The 16,024-nt window shown below is 38.6% G+C and overlaps 1 protein-coding gene across 3 annotated transcripts in view; it reads left to right on the top strand.

Moving 5' to 3' along the window:
- The window catches only part of MAD1L1 (mitotic arrest deficient 1 like 1), a 346,583-nt gene that overhangs the window by 28,631 nt on the left and 301,928 nt on the right, over nt 1–16,024 (top strand). For all 3 annotated transcript variants that reach the window (XM_068699483.1, XM_068699481.1, XM_068699482.1), the window contains exon 10: nt 9,078–9,164. In XM_068699483.1, coding sequence (XP_068555584.1) covers nt 9,078–9,164 — 87 coding nt within the window. The remainder of the gene's footprint in view (nt 1–9,077; nt 9,165–16,024) is intronic.

Raw genomic sequence — 16,024 nt, 5'->3', positions numbered from 1 at the left:
GAATAACACTCCAGCTGAACATCTAAGCAGTATGTTCTTCATTCTTTCTAAAACTGTCACCATAAATTCACCTGACTGATATTATTGGATGATATTAAAAGAAAAAAAAAAGTTAAAATAACTTACTGTGGTTTAAAGTTGCAGTTTAAAATGGTATTCCTGCTGTGAGACGGAAGAGGTATGTGATTGTAATCAGATGTAAATGAAAATAATATATGGGATGTCAAATCCCACTGATATAAAATGGAGCTGAAAACACAGCCTAGGCTGTCACAAGGACTAGTAGGCAGTCATAACGAGTATCTCCTCTTCCTCAACGTGAGGGATTTTGTGTCACTGCTGTCTCATATTTGCAGCTGATGAGGGTCTGGGAAATACTGAGCAATAAAGTTGTTGAAAACAATTGGAGAATTTCTTACATGAATTAGTATTCTGCAAGGATATTTCAGAGAAGTGTCAAAAGAAGACCGTCAATTTAGTGGTATCTGTTAAAGCAGTCAAATACACATTGTCAGTACCCAGTCCTAGGTACAGTATTTCTTTCCTTTTGCTATCGGAGAGAAGCCCTGGTTATCTATAAAAATATCTTCATGTTGTTAACTTCCATATACATGGAAGTTATGTCAGAAGGGTATGTTTGATATGTGTATTTTCTTTCCTCCTTGAAAAGAAGCTCTGTTGCCTGGGATTTCTCAGCTGGTCCAACTGTCTACAAATGCCTTGGCAATAACTTGGCATGCTAGGCCTAGCAGAGATTCAACAGAAGTATGTGAGAACTTCTGACACAATCTGTTTTTGCATAAACGTTTCTAACTAATTTGAAGGCTGAGGAGTTAGTTTCTAGCTGAGACCCTTCCATTGGAACCAGCCATCCCTACTGGCCCCCAGCTTGGTGAGGAGCAAGTTTCTGAACTAGCTTTTTTCCACTGACATGAACTTTAGAAAGAGTGTCTGTGTCATGTCCCTGCCTGGCCCTTTGGAAATTCCATTTATTGCTTTTAGTTAGGCTGTCAGGACACTTTCCCAGCCTCCTGTAATCCCAGCAGTTGGCCTGGAATCTTCTTGGAGGTTTCTAATGATCCTCAATTGCATGTTATCTCTCTAAAATATACTGCATCTCCATATTCAGAATTCATTTCCAATGAGCCTATCATCATATTTCATTCTGTTTTTCAGATTTTTTTTTTTGCATATGGCTACTTAAAATTATCCAGATATCTTGAAAATCTTAGGATGCACATGTAGTTGGAAAAGAATACAAATTATTTATTCTAATTCTGTTCTTGGCCTGACATTCCCCTTGTCTTATGAAGCCTTATTCCTCCCCCCAGCAAACAGTTCATACTATCCTCCATTTGTTCCAGTTCAATTGACAAATGGAAACTACAGGGAAATATACCTTAGTTATGGCTTCCTAAATTAAGTCATTTTGTGTATTTCATCACATTATTTTTGTTTTACCCATTTTTTCTCAAATTAAGTACACGATGGGTAAGAAAATTAAAATAGCTTTTGCTTCTGTACTAAAATAAACATTACGTTATTAAATGTATTTACAGTTTGTTTGAAATCTTAAGGGCAATAGGTTCAAAATTATACGCTACAGAAATTGCTTTTCAGCATCATCATTAATATGTAATTACATTTAATAAATTAAATTGCAAATTGAGAAAAACCATTTAATTGCAAAGATGATGCTGATATCTGCTGTGGTATGAGAGCAGCAACAGCCACTTCTGAAAATCCTTTATGATCACTCCGAACTTGACTGCTTCTGTGCTACTGACAGTATATACCTAAACTGTGCTTTAGAAGTTTCATGTTTTTTTTTCTTGCTGTTTGATGTTTAATCTGTGTTCGTTTTGGGGAGAAAAGTTAAGCAATAATAACTGTTATCCATAGAAATGATCTTGAGAGTCTCAAGTAGTACAAGGGTATAATTGGCCTTGTGAATGAAACAGTAAAACACCTATAGATTGCCCCCTTTAATGTAGGGCTTTTGGGTTTTGTTTAATAAGAGGTGGTATAGTGAGGAGATGTGATCAAACATAGAGAAGAGTGAGATGGAGAAGAGAGCCTTGGACAGCGCTGTCTGACTTGGAGAAGATGCTGCTGCTGGTTTGGGAATTCTTTGTTGATGGAGACCAGGGATTTTCCTCTCATCACACCAAACAATGGTTTGAAAGAACTTCAAAGACACAGGCTCTTATAGATTAGTAAGTACAATAGGTTTGTTATGCTTCCCTGGTAACCTACAAAAGGTAAAAGGGAAGACCTTAAGAACTGTTTGTTTTCCTATACTGGAAAAACATAGGATACAAAATATTTAACAGCTTTGCAAATAAGCTCTATGTTTCTTGAGTTATTATTAAATGGCTTATTGTTGGCCTTATAAATTGCTTCATTTTGTGCAATTGCATTTAAGCCTAATTAAAATTCTTTTGTGTTATGGCATGATTGAAATATGTGGACTATTGTCCCTTTTTTCCTTTGGGATAAGGCATAGCAATGGATGCTCCAAGGAGGAATTGATTTCATCTGTATCATAACATCAGAAAGATTTTTTTTTTAGTTTTGACTTAGGAGAGAGTCGAGAACAGGACCAGACAAAGTATGCTTTGATTGCTTCAGAAATGTCAAGCATAAGTAAGAGTTTGAGTCGATACAGCTCTTATTCATTATTTAGGCTACAAATCATTAGCTTCTGTGCAAAAAAAGTACTTGTAAAGAATGGCAGCTGAACAGAGTGGAGAGCAAAGCAAGTTTTGCTCCAGTCACAGCAATTGGTCAGCTTTGTGCTGAAATGCCAGAGCAGCTGAAGGGTGTCCCCATGGTCAGTACCAGTACAAACCGAACTCGTATGGAGATACACTTGTCATTAGTAAGAGCTCAACAGAGTTTATTCTATTTGTCTAGTTCAGTCTGTGTTTCCCTTGTTACTTATGTACTTTCCTCTTAGGCAGTACATCTTTTTTTTTATTTAACATTTAGGTTAGTTTTGACTCTTAATGAAGGTTGGTCTTGACAGAAATCTGCAAGTTAGCATACAATTACTCATCCATCCCCCAAAAAACAATGACATGACACTGAGTCTCTTCTAACAAAGCTAGCCTCTGACTTCTCACCTGTTTTTGAGAGCCAGGCTGACAGTCGTGTGGCTCACACTGGAGCCCCCCTGTAGCTTTACCCAGGTGGCTGCTGTTACCTGCAGACTGCATCGCTCACTGCAAGCTCAGCGAGAGCTTGAGGATATGTTTTGATGAGAAGACAGCTGAGCCGGTTAACAGCTTCTTGTTGAAAGGTGTAATTTCAGCAAGCTGATTCAGAACTTCAGTGGCAGAAAATGAACCAAGCAAAACCAGTGACTGCTGCTTCGGTGGTAGCAGGCAATTAGATTTACTCCGCTGCTCTCCCTGAATTGGAACCGGAGAAGAGGAGCCTCCAGTGATGATTTGTGTGAGCTGGGTCCCATTTGGAAAGGCAACACTCTCTGGATTTGCTGTGTTCTAAGGAAAAAGGCAACTTGCCTTATGCCGTAATGCGTTTTAATCAAACTCTAGAAAATTGCTTTTCTTTCACCGTGACCTCTCTCAGACCTCTACATTGCAGGCTGTGTGGTTCAGTATGCAAGGACCTGGCATCTGGATGAAGGAAAAAAAAAAAAAAGGCAGCAAACTGGAGCTATCTTAACTCTCAAATCAACAGGTTTGATACTACTCCGTGTAATATTCCTTCTCCCTGAGGCCTGTTAAGGCCCCTCACATGCAAGGCCACATTCAATTACGCAAGGTGTATGCTTACCAGGTTTCAGTGATGTGTTCTGTGCTCGCTATTAGAGCAGCGGTAGGAATGAGAAAGAAGTCTGAAATGTTAAAATGACAGCCAAATGATAAGGTGCTTTTTTTCTCCCTCTCCCAAAAGTGAGGTCGATTTGATCTTTTTGAGCTCTTAAATATATTTCTAAAGCAGAAATGAAACTTGAAGGATCAGTAGTTGTGATGCCATATCAATAACTTTGAGTGGGAAAAAAACCTTTTTAATTAAAACCCATGGAAGCATATTGACTGGAATCAAGAGCTTTTTCTCCCCTTTTTCCATTCAAGTTATGAGGTGATTAGATTAATTGCTAATTTTGCAGCTATTTCAAAAGAGATGTCAATTAACTGTCTCTGGAATTGTCAAGGCAGTTTCAAAACGCTCAATGCTGTTTTACAAATAAGTTGTTCTTGTTAGTTCTTCTTAAGTTGTTCAAATACAAAGTTTATTTTTCTAAATGAAGGGAATTATTGCTTCCATTTATGCTTCAGATCTCTTCCATTTGCTTTGTTTTTGAGATAAAATTATTAAGCATGCAATTTTTGGGGGAAACTGTAAGGTATACCCTAGTCTTTTTTTTTTTTTTTTTTTTTTTGACAGCTCTTGGCACCATAATTTGAATGAATAAAGGCAAATGATTGCTCTTCAACACATTTTAATCAAAGTGTTACAACAAACTGTGTCCTAATTGCCTAGGAAATTTTGAAAATTCATTTATTTTTGTGAACAATATGTGTAGCAGATTCCTTACCATATGGTTTAGTATAATACAGTTTGCAATAGAAAGGGAGAATGTGGGCATTAAAAAATTAACAAATAGGTGTAACTGCTTTGGTTGGAGCTCGATAGGGCTTTTTGGCCAAGGAAGTATTATTGTGAAACTTAACGCTTAGAGCACCAGATCTTAGTGGCAGTATTTTCCTTTACTCCGATGAAGAGGAGCTAAGGTATGGTACCAGTAAGGTGACAAATGTTTGAGGAGAGGGACGTGTTGTGAGGTTAGTTTTCTGATAGAAACTTTGCCTTAGTTTGACCAAATTAAATTTAAGGACTTTGTGCTGCTGTATTTTGGGAGCTCTATATGTACTGTCTGAATTTAAGAAGAGATTGGACTGTGCACTTAGTCACATGGTCTGAACTTTTGGGTAGACCTGTGCGGTGTCAAGAGTTGGACTTGATGATCCTTAAGGGTCCCTTCCAACTCAGGATATTCTATGATTCTACTGGTATGATTATCGTTGTTTGCTGCACTTTCTTGAAAGGCAAGTCATCACAGGAACTGTGCTACTTCTGGAATTCCTGGTGAAGCTAAAGAAATGAGCAGGGATGCTGTAAATCGGAGATACAGGAGTTATAGCAGTTGCAGAGCTCACATATACAGCAAGACTCTTTGGGAGACTCACTTCAAACATGCAGGAACAGACTGGTGGAGATATTCAAAGCCTTTTTAATCACACAGAAATATTTAAAATAACTAAGTTGTGTTTTCAGAATTCTTCTGTTGTTGTCATGTTATTGTTCTGTGTTTGTTCTTCAGATGCTGTTGTCGTCCTGCTGAAGGAGCAGCTGAAGTTGTTCTTTAAAAATTGAGAAGGTTCTTTTGGGGAGAGGAAACCTTCAAAATCTTGCTGTGTTTTTTATGTATAAAAGCATATAAGGAACAAAATCCAGATTCTGTACTTTTAGGAGAATGTCTTTATTTTTTTAAAAAAAGGAATTTATTTTGGATTGAAGATAAAGAAGCAGGTGTGCTCTCACTTTGTGTGCCTGATTCTCTTTAGTCACTTTTTAGCAAAGACTTCTGTCTCTGGACTTTATTAGTTAATTGTGCTTGGGTGTAAAAGTTTATGGATCCATCTAAAATGCGGTGCCAAAAATCTGGGATGTTCCATTTTGGTTTAATATGACTTAGTTGAGACACTGTGTGTCATTTCATACCGAATTAAAACTATATAGAGAATTGCAAATTCAAGAGACTTCTGAAAATAGGTATTCTGAGTAATTTAGTATGCATTATTAGTTCTGAAGCTCCAAACAAATTTAAGTTTATAAAAAAACAACAACAAAAATGGAGAACTTAGTCCCCTGAAAAAAGTTGTATATGGGCTGGTTTTTCAATTTAGTTTTACTTCTGTCTCGTACTTCCACGGTTAAAATTTAATGTCTGATATCTATCTATAATCAAATCTATTCCTTTGCTGTGAAGTTTGAAGCACTTCACAGAAGCAATAAGAAGCTGACATTCTAATAAATTATAAATTAAAAAAATAATACAATTTTTACTTTTTCATCTGCGTCATGGTTTCATGTTACCTCAACAGCTCATTCTCAGTGAACAACTGTCAGAGTTGATAATGCAATGGTAATTGGTCCTTAACTAATACAGCTCAACAGAGCTTTATAGCAAGTGTCAATAAAATGCTGGTTGTGTGCATAAGAAAAATATTACATAAGCCATTTTCCATGTTTAAAATGAAAAAGTATGCCAGTGGGGGCTTGAACATCCTTTAGTGAAGACAAGTGACTTGGACATATTCCATTAAGTTAATTTTTCACTTCATTTGAACAGTTTCAGGTTTTTCTTGTTCTCAAATTGCTCTTTTTCAAATTATCTGCACTTCAAAGGAAGTCAAAGAGCTTTGCTAAACAGCAATTCTGTACCTCCACTGCCTTACTCTGCTGCTAAGCTTTGCTGGACTAATTTGAACATATAAGACCAAAAAAACCCACAAAACACCTTTGTTTCCAGATTAGTCTTAAATGCTCACATTTGTTTGGTTTTGGATTTTGCTTGAATGTTATTGTCAAAAGAAGTATGATGTCAGGCTGGGATGGTGGGACAGAGGAAATATGTTTTGGCTTCTGGGTATGGAACTGAAGTCAGGGGTAAAATCTATGTTCACTGTTTGCAAACCTATTTTGTCATTTGTTCATCGTGTTGCCTTTATAATTGTGTAGCACAACGTTCAGGCTGCTCCTGAATCTTGCCATCAAGTGAGTGTGTAGTTTTCTACCCTGGATTTTGCATGGCTGGTGCAAACTGGGTTTGCAGCTTTCCCAAAGGGGGTCCTGGATACATTTATGTGAGGGCAGGGTTTCAAACTGCCCCCACATAGTGGTGCTGGTAAGTTGTGTTGTCAGGCTCTCTTAAAGCTGACTTCTTGACTTTTTAATACTCATCAAGGTACCAACTGTTTGATAGGGAATGGCTGGAGCTTTAACAAAAATTATACTCAGCTAGCCCATCAGACAGACTCCTGAGGCCAGCACACGTTAAGTGTATGTTGGGATGCTGACAAATTTCTCTCTTAATGTGTCATTGTGTTCAGAAACTTGTGAAATGAGAGGGCTGTTTACAGCACCAAAGGCTGGATGGTATTTGGGAGTTTGACAAACTCTCTTCAAATGGAAAGCTCATCTGATTTAATTTCGTTGTGCATGCAGTGTCATTCCTGTGCTTGGAACTGGGTAAACCTGGCTTTTGCCAAACTGTGTGTGACCAGGATGGGAAGTGGACCTCAGAAACAGGTTTTGAAACCCCTCAGTAAAGGTGTTCAGTAACACTGCATGCAAGGGATGTCTGTGCCTTGTCATGTCACATAGTTTAGTTTTACAAAATTAATTTTTTAGAGGGAATTAATGCCCATTGTCTTTGTTTTCTGTTATATCTGTGCCAAAAAAAAAAAAAAAGGCATCTAATGCCATTAAAACATCCTCCAGAAATAAGTACAAACCTACCGCTGCCAGTTGCTGAAACTGAGATTAGAGGCTGGTTGTTGATTTGAATTGCCTAACAGCTGAGGATGATTTTTTTTATTGGAAATCTGTCAGTAGCTACCATTACTAGAAATCTGTGGCTTTTATAATACCATCTCATTTTACTACTGGATTAATTTCAGTTCTCTGTCTGAGTCCTAATACATTATGGTACGAATTTCTGGGAACATGAGAATAATATCGAGGCAAATATACTGGTCTGGCCATTTACAAATTTGTGCAGCTATTTCATTGATGCAAGGACCAAACACTTGTGCTGGGGGAAAGCATTCAACATGGCAAAAAAGAGGTGCCTGATATTATCCATGTGATAAATCTGCTATTTTGGGTGAATTTTGAGATGCTTAGAATTGTATTTTTCAGAGCCTTGTTGATTTGGCATTAAACTCTACAAAGATTGTTCATATTGAAATCAGCATGTCTGCTTACAGCTTCTTTGTGCCAAACAGACCAAGCATGCCCAGTTCATTCTGTCTGGTTGGTGTTTTGTTTGTATTTTTTTTTTTAAGTTTCTGGTGACTAGCAGGTGGAAGAGGTTGAAGTGGAAAGGGAAATACAAACCTTTTTTTCTTATCAACACTAAGACAGCTGCCTTTATCCTTTCCTCATTTCTAGATTTTCTGGTTAGAAATGAGGGTCAAAAGACAACATCTGTTTCCTTAATTTATGCAAAAAAATAAATCTGAGTCAGAGGTCTTCTTGCAGATAGAAGCTACTGAACCTATGCTTAAATCAGGTTATAGCTTTATAGACTTTTCTTGTAAGGCATTTTTACTGTTATTCTTTTTCTCCTGCAGACCTTGTGGAACAAGCAGAACCAACTGTCTTCCACTTCCTGGCATATGCTATCATTTAGTTCTCCATTTATGTGCCAGTAGAAAGAACCCAAGTCTTCTAACTTCAAAACCAAATTTAGTGTTAGATTGAGCCCTTCAGAGCTGAGATTACAATAAAGTGGTGGATTTTGCTTGCTCCTGGGCTATGGGGAGCTGTGGCTTGCATCATACTTGGCCCTGTAGTCAGTGCTAACGTGGAGGTCAGCACACTGGGAAATGCGTGGGAACCCTGCTTGGCGAACAAATTCTTATGTATGGTTAAGAGAAAATGTGTATGCATTCAGGTGGTAAGCTCTCTGCTCACCTGGTGTAGGTTTTACGCAGACCTTTTGGTTTGAAGAATTTTCTTGGTCTTGCTGACTCCGTGGCTTTAGAGTTGGTTTGTGGGTTGAAGTGAACAGAGGTGAGGTGCTGCGAGGTAGACGATGATTACAGCATACAGCAATGGCTTTAATTAAGTAGGCTTTTAAGAATTCTGAAGAGGATGCAACTCTGTATTGTTTTAGGGAATTGGAGCAGTTTTGGACTGATGCAATTGCTTTATCTGTTTTTTTTTTTTTTTGTGAGACTTTTTTATGATTGTATATGGAACATAGTCTTTCTACAAGTATTTTTGTTAAAAGTTTCTATTTTGTTTTAATTGTGTAGGACACCTGATGATCTCTCAAGGCAAATTGTGGCCCTGCAGCAAAGGGAGCTTGTGCTGAAGGAGCAGAACTCCACCGTCACAAACAGGTAAGTGGTAACAGTGGCTGTTGGGTAGCAAGACGCTGAAGACATTGAAGCATGTAGAAAGAGAACAACAACTGCAGCCTATGAGGATGGCTGTCTGGATTTCTCTGCTGTTCTTAAGTGCTTTCTATGCCATCGTTCTTTCCCACATTAAGAGTTTTCTGCTTGCTTAAATCCTTGCAGGAAGCAAAAGATGAACTGTGGGAGGATGTGGTGAGTTTATCCAGCTTCACTTTATGAGCTGAAGTGTTTGTAAGGAGAAGTAAGAAGCTTTCTCAGACCACCACATCTGGAAGAGGATGTCACAGCAAAATGTGCAAAGTAATGATCTTGGGGTGGAAAACCATGTTTATAGTTTTGGTGGCAAAGCAGTGCAAGACTATGGGAGGAGCAGTTGGTTTATAGAGCAGGGATATGTGTGGGAAACTACAGGGTGGCTAAGCCTTTGCCCTGGTGTGCAATTGAGCATCTCCTAAGGGAAATGAATTTGTCTGCCAGAGCTTTACTTTCCAGAGTGCATTGGTTACACAGCATTTCTTAACACGCTTCCTTAGTGTGCCAGATAGCACACTGGGATGCTTCTTATCCTCGGTGCATGTGTTGCTTTCCACAGTTTTATTTCCTCGTGTTAGGAACCTGTCGGCTGTTCCTGTTTATAAACAATACCTTTGTCTTTCAAAAAGGTTCCTGGGCTGTTTCCATTGCCAAGGTGTTAGCTGCCTTGTCTAAGCAACAGAAGTGTGGAGAATTTCCACCTTCTCTGTAAATGTGTTGAATGTAAAGCATTCAAATTCTGTGTAATTGAGCAGTGGACAAGTGCTTTTATTTGTCTTGGGCTGCATTTGCTAATGTGTCTCCTGAGGTATGTGGTAGATTTTGGCTCAAGAGATGATCGTGTTATGGACTCCGCCTTCCTAATGATGGGCAGAATTCAAGCTGGGTGTTAAAAGCTTTGTGTGAGCTGCTGCTATTAACAGGAGTGTTTAGTCAGTTGTAAAATTGTTAGCCAAGTATAAGCTCCCCTGAGTGCAGCCAGCCGGATTGTTTTGTGGTTTCTGCTAAGAAGTTTAAGGGGGGGGGAGGGAAATACTTTTTTTTAAAAAAAGGCACTTCATATATTAAAAAATATACCAAGCTACCCCCCTCAAACTCTTAAATGATCAAATAAAAGAATTGTGGTAATGTTTGAGTTACAGATCTCCCTCCCTTCCTCCCTCCCTCCGCAATTGTCTTCTCACAGCCTGTCAGAGAAATGCTTTTTCTAAATTTATTAATGGCCAAAGGGAATCATCTGTTGAAAAAGCAGCCTTTTGGTAGTGCCTGTTCATAATGGATGTAATCGTGCCAATTTAGTTTAAAAATAAAAACATGATTAAGATTACTTTTTGATTTTAGGTGAAATGGGCTGTAAAGCTGCTTAAATTAAAATTTTAACGTTTTCCTGATGAAACACTGCGTGTCATTTCCAAAAGTGATAATTTCAGCTTTCTTCTGTCACTTACCTTATTCTGTCTTAAAATGTAGGCAATAAGATACTTTTTTTTTTTTTAAAAAACCTTTCATTACAGATGATTTGAAAGTTCCCAGGAGAAGATCTCGTGTCTTTGGAAATAAAACCTTGTTAAAGAACCAAATCTAATTTTCTGTTTTCCCTTGAATGACATCCAGATTCAGCTGATGGTCTTCTTTTATTTGTTTCTTAATTGCGTTCCGAATGGTCTGGGTATTACAGTAACTTAGTGTGTGATCATAACTCCCTCTAGTGATTGAGCCCAGCAGTTATTCGCCTTTCTATTGTCTTAGCTACAGCTCCTTTAGCCCTTAGTTCAAATCTGTTACATCTTCAGTCCTGATGATGCTAAGTGTGACTTTATAAATAGCTGCTGGTTATGTGTGTAAAGAGCTGAGTGCAGGACCATGGCAAATAAACTTTGCTTATCCTAATAAGCTTTATTTTTTTTTCCATTAAAATTAATGGCTTGGTAGCTACTTAAGGAAATATTATCAGAAGCTGGCATCTGAGTTTAGTTTTTGGCAATGAAGTGTGAATCACAGATAGTTCTAGGTTGCTACAGTGCAAAATTCAGTGTTTAGTAGAAAATATGCGATTGTGATGTTAAAGACAGTTAAGGGACAGTTCAGTCTGCCTTTGCTGCTCCCCTTTTGAGTACCAGCACAGGGCAAGGACAGGGTTTCCATGGCTTTATTAGTCAGCAGCCTCACTTGCTGGTCATACAACCCTCTTCCCAGACGGCTGGTATTGAGTCTGTGTGCACTGAATTTACTTCTGGTTATCAGTGAGCTTTTAAACACAAGTGGAAGAGGACCTGGAAGGCTTTTTGCAAGCTGAGTATTCTTTCTGCCTTTCCACTGTAGTCGTCTTACTTCATTTTTATTCCCAGTTCTGGTACCTTGCCTGCATTGTTCAGTGGCTGTGGTAGGTGTTTGCCAGCTCCTGTCCACATCACAGCCTGGTGAGCAGCGCTCATTTCTGTTTGGTGAGAGGAGATGCTTGGTTGTGAGGCTGGAGTTCATGGCTACTGTAGCCAAACATGGGTGGGAGTTGACTTCAGAAAACAAGCCAGATGTGCAAAAGATGGCACAAGGGACTGGTTTGCTAGATAAGCTCCCCTCCGTTGCTCCAGAACTAGAGACAGATGTGTGGCTCAGCTGCTCCGCAGCGTACTTCAGGTGGTCTAGAGTGGAAGGTTATGGCATGCAGTCGCACTGCCAGCAATGTTTTCTGGATGGCACGTGGCTTCACTAAACAGGCTAAATTTGTTTTGTCTCATACTTCCGGTCTTGAGCTGCTTTCCTGTTGCTACTATCTATTATGTAGTGCAGTTTCTGTTATTAAAAAAGCAGTAGAAGGTAATTGCACCCCAAAAAGGCTTCATCATGACAAGTCAGCCTTTTGTGTTGATATCTGTTTGTGTAACCTGTGCAAGTGGCAGTGTCTCACGGCCTCCCGGAGATCAAATGATGGTGCCTACCAGATTTGCTGTATTACTCAGGATGCTTTCAGACAGTGCCACAGCACTGAATTTTCTGAACAGTGAGTCTAAATAGATTTATTTTAACAGTGAGTGCTTCATGCTTGAATTGTGTAGAACCCCTTGGAGCATGCAGCTTTTTGTGTAGGGAGGAAAACCTTCCGTGGGGATGGAGGAGAGGGTCACCCTTTCACTGAAGACGTAAATAGCAGCAGCTCACCTTCCTCTTCACAACTTCACTATTGCTGAGTAATGTCCCTGAGATGCCATTAATAACGTGAGGTGGACCCTCACAGCTGTTTTGGAGCGTACTGCTGCAAGTTGTGTAAATAGAGGAAATTACGCTTTTAGTAGGAACAGCGGGAAGTGTCCTGGAGCTCTGTAGGACACAGGTAACAATTCCTTAAAGGCTCAAGAGGAGATTGCTTTGGGCTGCTTTGGTAGCATGAGGCATACCTACTCTTCTGCTTAGAAGAAGGCAATAAAGGAAAGGTGTTTAAATAATGGGTCAGTTTAACCATGTAAATCATTATTTTAAGCACATTTCCCCTCCAGAGAGAGAGAGTAAACATTATAGGCATTGAAATATTTTTTTCAGGGAGAGACAGTAGTTGTAGCTTGTAATATGAAGCGCTGGCCAAGAGGTTTGTAAGTGTTTGTCTTAAAAAATGATGTGGTAGCTGCACAAACTTTTATTGAAACAGGAAAACTTGCATATTTATCTATCCTATCTCTGTGTGTGTGTCTGTGGAAGGACTTCTTAAAATGATCATGGCAAAGCATTCTAGAATTTGAAATGTAGTGAAAGCTTATTTCTCATCAGTGTTGTCCTCTGAAGCAGCTAACCATGAAGGAATGACACTGCTTACAGCTGGATCTTTGATTCAACTCTGAAAGGCAAGCCATGAAAATGTGCTCTTTGGCTACTTATGGTCTTTCCAAAAGTGATAATTTATTTTTTGCTTTTGTTCTTGTTGTTTGTGGGTAATACTGATGTTAGACCACTACGGTATCTTGTAAAAGTCAAACACAAGGAAATGTGAAGTTAGTACCTTGAACAGAATAAAGGACACCTGAAGGAAGAGAGAGAAGCAATAAATCTTTGATGCTAATGTTGGGATCTTACAACTGATAGTTTATTCCTGTCACCTAGCATCAGAAACCCAGCCATGAGTTTTGACATATAGTTTTGTATGTGAAAAGAGATAGTTAGAATGTGTTTGAAAGGAATTTTCCTCCTCCAAGTGCTCACAGATTTCTCTTAAGAGATATGACTGTTTACACCTTTATTCATATAAATAGCATAAAGCTGACTTACCAAACAGCCTGCTGTGTGTATTATCACTTACAAATGAAATAAAAACCTGAACCATTGAAGGCTGTGGAACATAGATTGCAAACTGAACGGAAAATGTTTCTGAGTGAGGCAGCGGGGATTTTTTCCAAGAAAAAAAAAAAAAACAAACACAAAACACACACACAATGAGTGAGTAATAATAAGAATGGAGCCATCTATCTCTGTAAGTGCTGTTAGCTCAGAAGTGTTGTAAATCCATTGCCCATCTTCTTTTCCTTGGTTGTCCCAAGGAGCGTCAGTCACAAATATAAATAGAGCCTGTCAGACTTCCTCCCGTAATCTTCTGGAAAGTTGGACAGAAGTTTAATTACAGTGAAATGTCTTTTATCTGGCAGAGAGAGAAGTGCTGTTTTTTGATAGGCTTTATGAGTTATTTTGTGATCAAAAGAAGCACTTAATGTCTAATATAGGACAAAGTAGAGATTTTTTTTCTCTCTTATGCAACTATATGACACATTGCACCCTAATTTATATGTGGAAGTGTACCTAATACCAGACAAATGTTTGTTCACAGTGCTTCGGGGCAATATTAACTGCTGGCAGGTTCTGCATTCGTTTATAGACAAATATTATAAAGAAATGACTAATAGGTATTGCCTTTTCTTTCCTTCAGAACTGGTCTGTCTTGCATTTTTATACCAGAAAGTAGTTGATAGTGTCCCATTAAGTGACCTATCTACTTTTTCCAAATAAACATATTCAAATAGTAAGCTTCCAGGCAACATCTGGTTATTCATGATAATTTAGTAGATACAATTTTTTTCTGATTTCAGTTCCATTGTACAATAGTTAGTTCCTAGTAGAAAATAGGAAGGCAAAAAATAATTTAGTCAAGACATTGACTTTTGCTTCCAATTCTAAAAACATGGGATTTTGCCCAGACCTTTGCTTTTCATGGTTGTGCCATTTTTAGCCTGATTTCCTGAGGAAGTGAGGCTTATTACTGTGCTTTGTATGTGTATGTAGATGAGATTGTCAGTGCCTACTCTACACTTTTGAACTTGCTAGTTGTCTTCTGTCAAGTTTGGCAGATGCTTCAGGTCTCAAAAATAACAAATTTAACCAAGTTTAATGAAAACAGGTATCCAGCTACAACAGAGACATCTTTGTGCGATGTGAGGTCATCCCCTGTTGGGTATCAGAGTCCCGCAAGGAAAAGACTCTATTAAATATCACAATGACAGAAGGGCTCCTGTCTGAGATTGTGTCCTTAGCTCCTCCTCACTTGGCCTTGAGACTGACCGTGAGTGAGCACTGTTCTTGTACCACAGCAGCATCATCATCTGTAATTTCTGCTGTACTAAATTCTCCAAAGGCTTGTGGCCTTTTGTAGTATGGGTTTTGATATTGTTTTCATGCTGTTGGTATGGAAAATGGAAGCGTATTGGAGTCAGTATTCATCGTTGGAGAGAGAAGTCCCCAGGAAACCAGGCAGCTTTAGTTCTGGAACTCATGGAAGCAGTCTCTTGTCCTGCTGAAAGGAAGTACATAGAGAAAACAGCCTCAAGGGGATAGATATGACAATAATTTTACCATATTTTCAGCCTGGAGCTCTGTGGAGACTGGTTTCTTCCCTTGTATTTGACTGCTTCTTGGAGACCAGAATGTTCAAGGAAGACCTGTGGAATGCCTCTGTTCTGTGCTCTGATCACTCTTACAAATTGCAAAAGCTATTTAACTGTGTTCCTGTGCTTTTGTGTTCTTGTTTTCTTTTGCTCCAGGGTTGTAATTGACCCTTTGTGTTTATGCTAGCATCCCTGGTGTTTGTGTATCTTTTTATTACTGGAATGAATGGCGACTTTTACTTGCTAGTGCTCCTATGGAGATGCTGATTAAACATTCCCTTGGGTGTTCAGGTAATGGTATATACTATCTGACCAGAGAAATATGTAAAATGTAACCAGTTAATTTGATAGAAAGCATAAACTATTGTTAATAGTATATTGTATAGCAGATAGTCCATGTTTCAACACTGAGCTGCATTGTAAAAGTTTGTTAATGAGCCTGCCTAGCCTTGCTTTTATGTGAGGCACATCTGTGCTATAAATCTTTCACTTACATGAGAGTAAAATTCCTAAAATCCTAGCTGAAATAAACGTATGTTAATACCAGTCTACATTTCTCAGAAACTGTGGATATTTAGAATTATTGAAGTAATTTGAAGTCAAGACTTACTATGCATCTTCATTATTTGTATTCTTTTTAGCAGAGAGGTGCAATGATCAAACTAACGATTTGTATGAGGCTGGTGGGGCAAAGGATGAATACCCCACATCCGTGTTATATTTGTGATGCGAACACAAAGGGAGAAATTATAATCCCAGCTATGCAGGAGGCAGCACTACAAAAGTACTCTACTTTGAAGCCAGTAGTACTGTGTGAAGTCTTCAATTCATCCTGTCACCGTGCTTTGTACAGAGCTTTGGGAATTGCAGTACTTTAAGATTCTAGTGCTGAGGGATTTGTCTTTTCTGACTCATTGCAAAGGCAATAAGGTCTTGAAAAATTTGTGA

This window comes from Anas acuta, chromosome 15 (assembly GCF_963932015.1).
Source record: "Anas acuta chromosome 15, bAnaAcu1.1, whole genome shotgun sequence".
In the NCBI taxonomy this organism is placed as follows: Eukaryota; Metazoa; Chordata; class Aves; order Anseriformes; family Anatidae; genus Anas; species Anas acuta.
The sequence above is the reverse complement of the archived record's forward strand: the minus strand, read 5'-3'. Positions and strand labels throughout refer to the sequence as shown.